The sequence below is a fragment of the Podarcis pityusensis genome (genome assembly GCF_964106645.2).
Source record: "Podarcis pityusensis genome assembly, chromosome: 12".
Lineage (NCBI taxonomy): Eukaryota > Metazoa > Chordata > Lepidosauria > Squamata > Lacertidae > Podarcis > Podarcis pityusensis.
The window spans coordinates 28,864,684-28,877,812 of NC_138037.1; the positions used below are offsets into that span (position 1 = coordinate 28,864,684).

Consider the following 13,129-nt stretch of genomic DNA (forward strand, 5'->3'; position numbering starts at 1 on the left):
ACAGTAAGTTTTATGGCCTTTTCTGGGGCTACTCCCAATAATTGTGGCAAAAGACCTGTAAAGGAGCAAAAATACATATTACGGAATGTATCATTAAGTTGGCAAATAAACAGCTATGCAAAGTTTGCCACCTAAAAGAGGGAGGGCCATTTTAGGGCAATTTTCTACTCTTATGTTCAACAGGAGCATCTAGACACATCATTATGATTTTCTTTTAACCACCTAAACGAAAATAATCATGGTTGGGAACTGCGGCTATTCAAACACCACCATATATCTCCATTATAATGACTTAGAATTCAGAGTTAATGGTGAAGCACAATTCAGAAACCTGCCCTTTACAGATTTCCCTTGGGCTCATTCAGAAGCAATGCATTAGCTTGTTGCTGTACCTTCAGAAACCTAGAGACTCGTCTGTTCGCATGCACTGCCAGTCTGGGGTTGGCAAGGATGGTACACAGCTTTTTCATCACAGTGTCTTAAGAGACAAGACCAAAAAGCCCATCAGCTGAAAACAGCTGAACATTTCATCTGTTCCATAGATTCCCTTATGAATCTTGTAGAGTTTCAAGAAAAAGTTGTGGAAATAGTGTGTGAGAGAAATGACTTGAACATGCCCAAATGCTTCAATTATCACCAGCAACAAGATCTGCAGCCATAAGGAAATAGCCAACGAGAAAGAAAGAAAGCCAAGCCACGTCAAAGTTATTTTGAAGCTACAGCTCAGTGGTCAAGCACATGGTTTGCATGCAAAAGGTCCCAGTTCAATCCTTGAAATTTCCAGTTAGCAGGTAGCAAGCCTGGCTGGGGAAGACCTTGGCTCAAAGGTTTGGAGAGCCCCAGGCAGTCAGGCAGAGACATATTCAGCTACACAGAGTAATGGTCTGCTCAGGATAAAGCATATTCCTGTGTTCTTCGTGGCTGATTTTAAGTTCACATAATGGTTTGTCCTGGCCAAACGATTTGCTATTTAAAATTTAAGCTCAGGTTATTTACCTAGCCATACACAAGATATTTGCTTTTTAAAAGTTACAAGTGCTATGATAAACAAGCAGGTAGCTGTAAGTCTTTCGTTGAATGCTGAATTTCTGCTACGGATTGTTGGGCAATCTTGAAGAAAGGATTGAAAGCCAAGTGCTGCATAAAATGTTCTTTGCAAAACGGAAAAAAGAGAGGAGGAGCTTAATTTTACAAATGTTTTAGGGTTATTTGCCATTTGCTTAAGCAACTATTTCTGAGAAAGTCAACACAACAAAAATTTACAATTATACATATTTTCATGTTTGAGTAAAAAAAACAGCTCACTATTTCTGAACAAACTTCAAGAGGCGTCTCTCAAGGCAGATGAGAGAATAAAGAGGCATTATGGTTATTCCACCACTTTGCTCTTTTTGCAGCAGCTTTTTGAGATTTCTGTTTATGCTTGATTTTGGAGCAAATCAATTTTGCCACAACTACTTTTGCCTGCTATTTGAGAAGGCACTAAGTCTGGTTTTCTTTCAAGCTCAGAGTTGCTGGAAAGCTACTAAAAAAAAAAAAAAGTACTGTATTTCCTCTTGCATTTACAGTCTCCCTGCTCAGTGATTGTGATTGTGGGAATCAAAATAGCTCTGTACCTCCAGTAGAGTCTGGAGTACTTAAAACCTGTTGGTTTTAATGGGATTTTAGCATTTGCAACGTCTTTGGATTGTGCCTATTATGTGTATTTAAGCCCCCATCCCACAGAAGCAGGCTATGATGATTACTCCTGCTTACCTCCTTAGTATTTTAAGTGTGAAACCAAGGCAACCTCAGTCCATTAGATGTATGCCAGATTCAGGCGGAATGACAAAGCATGGTTGGTCCTTCCAAGAGCACGGCCAACCTTGGACTCATGTGCTCCCCCTCCTCTTTTTTTGTGAATGATTGAAGGGGATTTAAGGCTTCCAAGTTCCAGTTTGTAACAAACCACAGTTGTGTGTTTAAAAAAAAAAATCCCATGAAACCGGTTTGTAAAAAACCACAATTAACACACCAGGGAATCAGTCCTGGATTACAGTTTGATAACTAACAGCTTCTGTTAGGAATGTATATGCTACTAAAGATGCTGGAAATGGTGTAACTTGAGATACATTACTTGAATACTGCTTTCACCACTTTCTTGAAGATCTTCACATATATGGGTGGATGCAAAGGAACTTTGGTGTGAGTGGAAAGCACAAGGCGGAACATAATTTCTGCCAACTCCCCTCCATTTACACCTCTGTGTGCAACAACCCACATTGTTCCCAAGTGTACCCCGACCTTCAGCTTTTTGAATGGTCACAGGGCATGGTTTGTTCCTCCCAAACCATGTTTGGCAAGCCAAGCACAAACCTTGGCCTCAGGTGGTTTGGCTGGAGAGAAGCGTCACAAAAAACTGAGTTGGACATGCAGTAAGCTAAGGCGCCTGCTGATCAGCCAAGGGAGGAGAAAGAACAGGAGGAGGCAGAGACTGAGCAGGAGCCTGAACAGGAAGGTGCAGCCTTGCCACCTAGAACCAGGTGCCGCCTTTGCGGGTGGGAACAAACAAACCCACCTGCGCCAACAGAGGCATTTGCAATCCTGACATTCCCGGAAGTCGAGCAGATCATCACGCCTCATCTTTAAGAGTCACTTTTTAAAGGGGCCTCTTTGCTGCTTCTGTCCAGTTCTGAACTTCTTGCCCTGTTCCTGAACTCCTGAACCATGTCTCCTGAGCTTTGTGTCTGCTTTTGAGACGGAACCATTACTTGCCTGAATAAAAAACCCTTTCTTATTTTCAAGTAAACGTCTCTGTCTACATGTGCTGGGTGGGAGCCAGGGCACTCTAGTTAAGAGATGAATTTCCCAAGAAGCCGTGATTCAGCAAACTCACACTGGAATCTCTCTTTGTTCAAGTCTGCTTGTCTTAAGATCGGTGTTCTGGGAGGTTGTCAGAGTCTTACACCAGAAACCAGGTGGGGTCTGGAAAATGTGGTTCATGGGTCCCTGCTCTTTGGGATTCACATAAGATTGCCCTGAAGTCCAGACTGATTCAAAGCAGATCCACTTACTCTTTCCTTTCCCAGTATTACTGGAGGCAAGGAATGGCAGCAGTGACACCTCCAGAGTTAGGTGTTAATAGATGTTGCTATACGCACAGTCAGCTGTGGCTGCCGCTATTCTTGGGAAGTGCGGTTCCCAAAGCTTATCTTAGAAGCTTTGGTGAGCATGCCCTGTTTCCTGGTGTCTCTGGAAAGGAAAAGACACAGCAGGAAATGCTTGTACTGGGGTGGTATGAATAATTCACAGTGGCCTCCCTTCCTCAGCAATGGGACCTGCCAGCTGGCAACATCAAAGCAATTTCCCCTGTCTGTGCATATAATTTCTGTGGATCACAGGTCCTGCCTCTGCAAGAGAGGTACAGCCACTGCAATTGATGCACCAGTTCATGATAACCAGCAGCCATTATCTTTATTCTAAAGCTATACTGTTGACACCATGACCGCTTTTGCTATTTGTGTCATACAAATATGCTAATGGCAAGGTATTATGTAGCATCAGATGGCCCCAAATGTTCCTGATGGCATCTGCAGGCTTTGGAGCAGCTATGCACTTCACATAGCTCCTCTATTGTTTCCAGTTAAGACAGACCGATCCGTCCAGTCCACAACAGCAAACTGAGATGATGAGTATAAAATCAAGGGCTTCTGAACAGCAGGTAAAAAGCTTTCCTAAGGCTTATTGATTTATATAACTTATATGCTGCTTAAGGAGGCTCATCCAAGACAGAATGTAACTTTTTAAAAACCCAAGCAAACGTAATACATCAAGATACCACAAAAATTCAACAGGAATTGATTGAAGATGTTAAGCTGCTGCAATAAAACCCAACTGAGTATAAAAACAGAACACCGAACAGTAAGATCTAAAGATTTCTTAAGAGTCAGGGAAAGCTTGTCTAAACAGATACGTTTTCAGCAGACATTTAAAGCCCACCCCAGTTGACACCTCCCGAATTGCACAAGACAGGGTGTTCCAGAGGGTACTATTACCATCTTACACTTATAGCAAAATCCTAACCATGTCTACTCATAAGTGAGCCCTACCAAATTCAGTGGAGCTTATTCCCAGGTGAGTGGGGTTAGGAATGCAGCCCACGTCGTTTCTGTAAATGCCTTGTGGCAGACAGGGCTGGAGAAAGAGATCCAATCAATATTGGGAGTGATCAGGGCAATAAAGCTCCTCTTTGGACGCCACAACTCAATCCTGGAGAATTTTCATTCTGAGTTAAGTTCTTCTGAACAGGGTGATATAGAAATCCATGCCAGCAGCAAGTCCTCTCTTGTAAACTCGCACCAAATGGGGAGGGAGGCACAACACTTGGTATACTGACCTCTGTAGAGCCCAAAGAACCCTTCATAGCGTAGCACTTTCTTAAAGCAATCAAAGCTGTTCTTGTACATCAGCTCTCCAATAAACGACCCAGTGGAGCGCTGGTTCTGCATCCGGGTTTTCACAAGGTCAATGGGATACACTGCCGTGGCTCCAACAGCTACATGGAAGTAACACAATTTTTTTAAAAAACAGGAGCATTTCTCTAGCAAGCTTCGTTGCACTGGGTTCATTCTAAGCTTGTACATGAACGGACAACCACCCTGCAAGTGTCGCAGGGCTTGTATGCATCCAGGAGGAAGTTTCATCCCTTCCATCCTTTGAACCGTAATATCCCTGCACTACTCACACATAAGAGGGAGATATCAGCAGGGCCAGGGTGGGTAAAAATAGGGGTGGGTGGGACACCTCCCCTCAAAGAAAACTGCTAAATGAGAATTGAGCATGCTCACTGGGCATGGAATGTTGACTGGCTCTTGGGGTGGGTGGGAGAATATTGGAAAATTGGGGAAGGGGTAGGATGGAACGAAGTATCCCTTACAAGGGTATAGCTGGCTGGAATCTCAACTGGGATCACACCACTAGAACATTTTCATTGCAAACTCCACTTGCTATTCACAAAGCGCACTCTACTGAATCCCAAAATCAGCTTTCCCCAACTTGGTTCCCTCCAGATGCAGGAGTTATGGTCCTATAAAACATCTGGAGGGCAGAAGGTTTGAAAAGGCTCCCCTAAATCTGGGGGAAGTACCAAAAAAAGCCAGGGAGAGCTCGCGCCATTTTTGGTAACCTGGTCACAAGCTGCAGAGCTCTGTATATAATGAAGGGAAGGGAAGGTAAAAGAGAAGCAAGTGGAAAGGTTTTCTCAAAAGTTCTTTTTGTGCACCCAACTCCCTCACTCACCTCCAGCAATGGAGCCAAGGGCAAACCTGTACGCAGATTCTGCTACCTGGATGAGAATGGGACGAGACACATCGCTTGGAGCTTGCTGCAGGTGGTGGAGTTTGGGGAGAAGATTTGGGAAGAGAAAGGCAAAGGGGGAAAGTTAGACTGTGGCCGAACAGCAATACAGTAATGACAAATCAAGGATCAAGTACGAAAGAGGAAATTTAACGACTACAATATTGTAATCAGCTCTATTCTACTTTTACTCCTAGGAACAAAACGGGACACAGGTAGGATATTAAGGTGTTCTCCCATCCAGACACTGATCCAAGGTAGCTACTACATCATGGGATTTCTGTCTGTGCCCTTGCTCTTAATGCAGCGGGCAAAACTTCCTTGTTCAGGATAAAAAGGGAACATCAAACAGTAGTATGCAACGAGTCCTCTACACAGCAAACTGAGACTCAGATACTTTATTACAGTGCAATCCTATACGTGTCTACTCAGAAGGAGGTCCCACCAAGTTCATTGACAACTGCAGCCAAGTGAATTATTCAAAGGTTTAAGTGGTCACAATTTTGGGCACCTAGAAAATGTTCCAGCCTGCTTCCAGTTTTGAGCCAAATCACGATCTCAACACTACTCTTGTGCCTAGGCTGCTTTTGAGGAATGTCTAAATACATGAAGCACGCAAGAAAACAAAAACAAAAACATTTTCCATCATGGCTATGTGTTACACTGGCCTGGGCTGCCATAGGGGCAAGAGATATTAGCATTAAAACAAGTGTTGTGGAGTTTTTCTTGCCATCAGACCACGAAGATACCGAAGAAACCAGTTTGGGTTTCTGAAACAACAGAAAACATATTTCTCGGTTTACTATACCACTACTGTTTTTTTTTAAAAAATCCAAATGTACCTGAAACAAAACATTTTTAAAAATCCTATAAGCAAAGAATTGCTTATAGCTATGAAAAGATTAGCTATTGCATTTGAACATCTATCTTCTGAAAATAAAAGAGATACAGAACCTGGACATATTGGTTGACGTCCAAATCACTGCAAATTTAGCTCTGACATACATAAGAGCCCTTTCCATTTTTGCTTCTCCTAAGAGCAGCCTCTCATATAGCTGCATAAAATACTGTTCTTTAAAGCTTCTGTGCAATATGCTTGGTGTATCTGGCTTGGTCTTGTCCACTGAGATTGGCAGCTTCTCTTTGGACAGGAGGCAGCCTAAGTGGAAAAGCCAGGAATCAAACATGGACCATAGGTATGCAAAGCATTGTGTGCATACCTCAAGAACTGCCTTTCCCCTTATGAACCAACCTGGAACCTACAATCATCCTCCATGAGAGGTCCAGAGGGCAGCAACCCGAGAACAGGCCTTTTCTGCAGTGGCTCCCTACTTGTGGAATGCTCTCCCCAGGGAGGCTCGCCTGGAGCCTTCCTTACATACATTTAGGCACCAGGCAAAAACATTCCTCTTCTCCCAGGCCTTTGGCTAATTAAACAATCTATAGCCTTTTAAACTGAAGCAGTGGGGACAGGTTATTATTTTTGTTTGTTACAATGTTGTATACCTAGGCCCAGTATACCTGAAGGAGCGTCTCCACCCCCATCGTTCAGCCCAGGCGCTGAGGTCCGGCGCCGAGGGCCTTCTGGTGGTTCCCTCACTGCGAGAAGTAAGGTTACAGGGAAACAGGCAGAGGGCCTTCTCAGTAGCGGCACCCGCCCTGTGGAACGCCCTCCCATCAGATGTCAAGGAAATAAACAACTATCTGACTTTTTGAAGACATCTGAAGGCAACCCTTTTTAGGGAAGATTTTAATGTTTGATCTTTGATCAATTTTTTATTATTATTAATATTCTGTTGGGAGCTGCCCAGAGTGACTGGGGAAACCCAGCCAGATGGGCGGTGTCTAAATATCATCATCATCATCATGCATTTTTGTGTTTTTATATCATCATCATCATCATCATCATCATCATCATGCATTTTTGTGTTTTTATATTGTAAACTTCCCTATGATCCTCAGATGAAGGACGGTATAGAAATTTAATAAATAATAATAGTAATTGTGCTCTTCCACTGAGCTTCAGCCCTGCTCTACAATTTTTGAAAGTTCTTGCAAGGCGTAGGAGTTTCTGTGGGAGGTGAACAGGGCGAAAACTGTGCATAAAAGCAGCTTGCTGGATTTCAACCACAGATCACCACTGAGAGCATAAGAAAAAAACCTAAGGAATTGCATATTTCAAATATGTGCTCGAGAAATCCACTTTTGCATGTGTTGTTGCTACCTGCGCTTATATTCCAGGCTATTTCTAGAGACCGGTCTACTCATTCCAACCCCCTTCAGCTGCTGATCACGGCACAAAGCATTTCCACGGTGGTTTCTCCAGGCAGAAGCCGTAACCCTGCGGTACCGCTGATCATCTGCACCGCGCAGAAAGTCTTGATGCGGGTGCCAAGAATGTAATGCTGCGTGGAAAAGCTACTACCACATCCATGAAGCGGTTTTTCAGTGTGGGGCTTAAACATGTGCAGACAGACGCTTATTCTGTACCTCTCTCGGTAACCTTTGAGACAGGTTTTAGGAGTCAGCTACTAGGAGTGTGTATCCTAACACGCTCACTCCTAAGGCGAGGCTAAAAATATGCTGTTTGTAGGGTGATGCTGCTGGGGGGGGGCGGGAGGGGAGGGGAGGAAGCAGCCAAGTGAGAAGGGCCTGGCTCAAGGCCTATTAGACCCAAAAACGTAGCCTGCATCAACTCATTGTGGTCAAACTGGCGTCTCTGTACAGACCCAAAGCATAGAAAGGGGTGGCGTGGGGGGGGGGGGAGGGAACCCTCCAGCTCTCAACATACAGAACTCGGTTTGACTTTAAGTGATAGTTTCAGAAAAACAGAACTACACCCAGGTCTGTGTCAGCTTTCAATATACGAAAGAGACCAATAAAAGTTTTTTTAAAAAAGCTGGCAGAGACTCTTTTTTGTGTGTGTGTCTTTTGCACCGCATCGTTTTCCAGTATCTCCCCTTTCCAGATACAAACATTTAAAAATTAAGGTTAATTTTTTAAAAAACCCCAAACAAAAACAAAACAAGGAACACCACACAGCACTTGGGTTTCTTTTACAGTCTTAAAAGATTTGAAACGATTGTGACAGACTAAACAAAACCATCATTCATTTCAATAGGCGGCTGAAGACAGAATGCAACAGAGAGGCTGTGAAACAGAAGATTTAACATCTTCCCAGGATAAACTGTAAAGCATTACTTCCTTCATTAAACATATTTGGAGACAGGATCAGGGAAGGCTAAGTCAGCTAGTTTACTAAGGTTGGAATCCTATATCTACAAACTTGACATTACAGAACTGCACTATTGGTGAACCAACATTCCCTTCCCTGCTGCATATTGTTAGCTAGAGACACTTACTTACTTGTTTGTTTTATCTTTTCTATCAGATCACTCATGCTCCAACTTTCTAAATGGAAAGGGGAACCCACACACACACACAACCCGGACTTTTTATTTTCCAGCTAAGCAAAGTTGTAAGCAAATTATTTTGCTTTTAAAAATTAACAATCAAGGGTTGCATCTAATGTCAGTCAAATTCGGAGTAGACCCTTCAAAATTAACAGATGGGACTAACTTAGGTCCATTTGTTTGAATGGGCTTACACTGAGTAGAACTTCACTGGATGCAACGCCTCACTTTTCATACTGAACCTGCAAGGGAGTTGATGTGATTTAAATGTGACATACTGGGCAAATCTTGTGGGCTTGCTGCCGCAAAAGGAAGAAATAAGTCAACGCAGGCCTTCGTATTATTCCCACTTGCCTCCTCACCTGTCTCTGTGCCTCAGCCAGGTTGTAGGGCAGGGTGCCCTCCTCCAGAGGAGCAATTCTTTCGATGTCAGCCATCGTCATGCGCCTGGGGAAACAAGTGATCACAAAAAATGAAATTTGCACTGGACACCGGGAGGAAAGTTGCCAGCAGCAACGGGCAGTATTCTGTTCACTCATAGGTATTCCGATGTTGTTGTTTTTCATTTTCTTTGCAAGCAAAGAAATGGGTAATTTTCAACTTACCCCCGTGGCTCATATAAATCTGCTAACTGGAACAAGATGTCAACTTCCATGGGTGTAACCTGGCCAAATTTCTGAGCTGCCAGAACAAACTCCTCTGCAGTAGAAATTGGGGGTGGAGGGAGGGAGAGAGGAAAATATAGAAGGGGAAACTAATCAAACAACACCAAAAGTTATCCACAAACATCCCAGAATCACTAACTTTTTTAGTATTAAACCAATATGCTGCAAAAGAAGAATAAAACACCGCAAATAGCATGCCCGCCACTGTGTAAATGTATGTTTTAAATACTCTATCCATCATGCAAACAGGAGAAGCAGTCTGGCCTTATAGCTTAGTGCTAACAGCAGGATTTAGGATATTTGACATACGGTATCAATCAGTTGTGGGTCAGAGTGGGGGAGTGGGGGAAGGAGACAGCGATGTGGAACTTTCTTCTTGCTTGTGCCGTCCCAGTAGGGCTGCATTAATAGAGGGTTGGCACTGCCGAGGGAGTTCTCTATAAAAGTGGTTAGATAGAGCTGATAACATCTTGTTCCAAACTTGTAGATCAGCTTACTGCAATGCCAATACAAGTTTGTGGAATTTTTCAACTAGCCTTGAAGGTCACTTTAATAGGCTGCCAATTTGGCACGACTCCTAGGAAGTTTTCTGAAGCCTTTAAAACATCTTTACATCGACTGCTCATTCGATCCTGCTTTTTAAGACCTCAATCTCTCCAAAATTAAAAAAAGTTTCTTTTAAAGAGACATAGAAAAACTAATTGTAATGGACAAAGCAACTGAAAATGTAAAGACACAAGGACAGCTAGGCTTGGAGAGTTCCTTTTACCGCTGTCAAAGCATCTCTCTTGATATCCTGAAAAGCTGACCAGTGGGGAGGGAGGGAGGGAGGGAATAACTGTTCCAGATTAAGGTTTATATCCACATTTTAACTAACCTTTAGTAACTTCCACGTCTTTTCTATGTCCAGCCAGAGTACTATAGATTTTTCTAATGAGTTCCATGTTATTAAGAAGGGTATTAAATCCATTAAAATAGGAAAAACTGACTTGATGGGAAGTGGTTCCTCCAGCAGCCTAGAACAGAGAAAGCAATGAGGAAAGCAGGAAGAGAAAAAAGGATGTTAGATGTATCTGGATTCGTTCATTTTATTTTTTAAAAATCGTACCACTTGGAACTTTTGTGGGGAGAGGGGAGAACACTTTGGGAATAATGTTGGAGTTTTTTTTTAATTTAAGAAAAACAGCAATAGAAGTAGCAAGGGATTTTAGAAATGCAAAATGAAAAAAAGCCTATTATAGATTCTAAAGTTACTGGAGCTAATCATGACCAGCATGCAAGCTGCCCCCCCCTTCCAGGGAAACCTAAACAAATACATATGCAGGATTATAACAACATGGCCAGTGGTAATTTACAGAGTTCAAGTTTCAATACTGTTTCAGTCGAAAATGTTTTATAAGTTGCTTTATTTCTTCTAATGAGCAAATCTCAAAGGCTTAAAAATGCCAAGTATGTTACAGTTGGGGGGGGGGGGCAGGATAAAAAAAAAAAATCAATCATGCTATGGGGGTTGGGAGGAATGGGGCTGCTTTAATATTTAAATCCAGAGAGCACCATATCACCTACAGCCGATAGTGAAATCCTCTCTCTGGGTTTCTCCAACTTTGCTTTTAACAATCAGCTTTGCCAAGGAATTCAAAGGTCTTATCTTCAACAGTGCACAAATGCTATTTCCCAGAAGAAATAAAATGCAAGCACATCTTCCCAATATCCATGAGAAAGGAGAGTAACTAACTTTAAGTTGCAAAATTCCATATGGCTCACAGACTGACTCAACTTTTTAAACGCAAGAGAATCATTAGTCCTGCCGCGCAGGAGATGGGGAACATGTGAGCCTGACATAGCATCAAACCATGGTTTAGTGTTACGTGCAGACACAGCCACCATGCCAGTGGTTCTTCACAGTTCAATTATCTCTTGAGCCTGCCGCAGAAGTCCATTTAACTGAATGCGCCACAGGCTGAAGTGGGACTCTCTCCAACATGCCATGTCATTTATTGGTTGTGAATTCTGCTTTGTAACACAGTACGCATACTTTGCAGAATGTTTATATTTTAACATTATTCCAAGCTGTCTCCAAGCCAACGTTTGAATGAATGAAAGAACATTCAGCCTTCAAACATCTGCGAAGGACACCGGGAAGCATACTAACATTATGCTTGCTCAGGACCAGAGCTCAGTATGAGATGCAAACAGTCAGAACATGGGATGCTAATGCCAATATCTAAGTGCTACTGTTAGCAAAGCAATTTTCACCCTTACAAAAATCAAAGAAGGGGATGGAACTTTATTACGGATGCATTAAAAGCTGGTTGCTATGGCAGTAGTCCTAAGAAACTCAGCACTGGGAAGCAAATGTAGCAATATATTTGACTCGAGGAAAGCCTGTACTGAATGAGATTTGTAATCAGGTCTGTGCACAAATGAAATTAAAAATTTTAACTCCACATTTGAGAAGGAATTTAAACACAGTGCTAGCACACATACAAATTAAGTTTTCACACACTCAACATCTTCCTCTAAGGTTAAACGTTCCAGAGAATTTGGAATTCATTTATTTGTTACAGTAGGGTATCAATTTAGTATTTCAAGGTCTTTCTCCATTATCTATCAAAGTGTCTCCAAGCTACACTTTGCCCATTCCCCAATTCCTGTGTATTTCTGCTCCATCGTCCACATACTACTAACATAATGTTGATATTAACACTGTGGCAAACCAGTTTGCATCACCAAAATATGCATACTATTACATAACGTAGCTGCGAGAAGCAAGTTGACTCCTTTGACAGGGGAACAGTGCCATTTATCTTCCTCCAAATCACATCAAGTGTGTGCTCTCTAATGTAAGTTGCTGTGTGTACAGTTCCTCAGAAACATACAGCCTAGAATGGTGTTTCAAGCAATGTTTTTTTCAAGTAAAGCTGACATGATTGATAGCAGGACATGGTCAAAGTGACCCCTCATTGATAGGGGGGGGCCTGTGAACACAGCTCAGCACTTACTTAAAACAGGATAGGGTTGTAAATGGTTTTGCACTACAGTGGTACGTCTGGATAAAAACGTAATTCGTTCCGGAGGTCCGTTCTTAACCTGAATCCGTTCTTAACCTGAGGTACCACTTTAGCTAATGGGACCTCCTACTGCCGCCGCACAATTTCTGTTCTCATCCTGAGGTAAAGTTCTTAACCTGAGGTATTACTTCTGGGTAAGAGGAGTCTGTAACCTGAAGTGTTTGTAACCCAAGGTACCACTGTACTAGAAGTGCTTCTGCTTGCAGGAGGAGGGGCACTTTGTTTTCACCAATTCCCACCAACTGCAACCTTCAATGCTACATCCCATATTGTTAAAGAGGTTTCTTCCCTCCCCAGCTTTTGGGGGGCAAGGGGAGCAGCAGGGGATAGGAGGGAAAGAAGTGTGTCTACTAGTGCAAAGTCACCACTGACTCATAAAGCAGGAACATCCCTAAAATATATATTTCATATATTTAAATGGAATAAACAGAAGGAGGCGGGAATCAAGGCATTCAGATATTTTTGCTTCTTGGCAACTGGAGATGTGCAAGTGAAAACAGTTTACACAAAGGCAGCAAAATGTTTTTTTATTTTTTGATACTACACTTAAGAAAAGCTTGGGGGGAAATGCAGGCAATGAAACGGAGGTCCGAGTACGAAAGTCCTTAGGGCCCGTTCTCAAGCCGGCTCCAAAACTAATGAGCTA

The 13,129-nt window shown here is 42.6% G+C and overlaps 1 protein-coding gene across 2 annotated transcripts in view; it reads right to left on the minus strand.

Moving 5' to 3' along the window:
• Positions 1 to 13,129, minus strand: part of SLC25A13 (solute carrier family 25 member 13) — a 109,633-nt gene that overhangs the window by 36,127 nt on the left and 60,377 nt on the right. For both annotated transcript variants that reach the window (XM_080974770.1, XM_080974771.1), the window contains 6 exons: positions 10,290 to 10,428; positions 9,353 to 9,446; positions 9,110 to 9,194; positions 5,278 to 5,362; positions 4,376 to 4,534; positions 3 to 55 (listed from right to left, as the gene is read on the minus strand). In XM_080974770.1, coding sequence (XP_080830896.1) covers positions 3 to 55; positions 4,376 to 4,534; positions 5,278 to 5,362; positions 9,110 to 9,194; positions 9,353 to 9,446; positions 10,290 to 10,428 — 615 coding nt within the window. The remainder of the gene's footprint in view (positions 1 to 2; positions 56 to 4,375; positions 4,535 to 5,277; positions 5,363 to 9,109; positions 9,195 to 9,352; positions 9,447 to 10,289; positions 10,429 to 13,129) is intronic.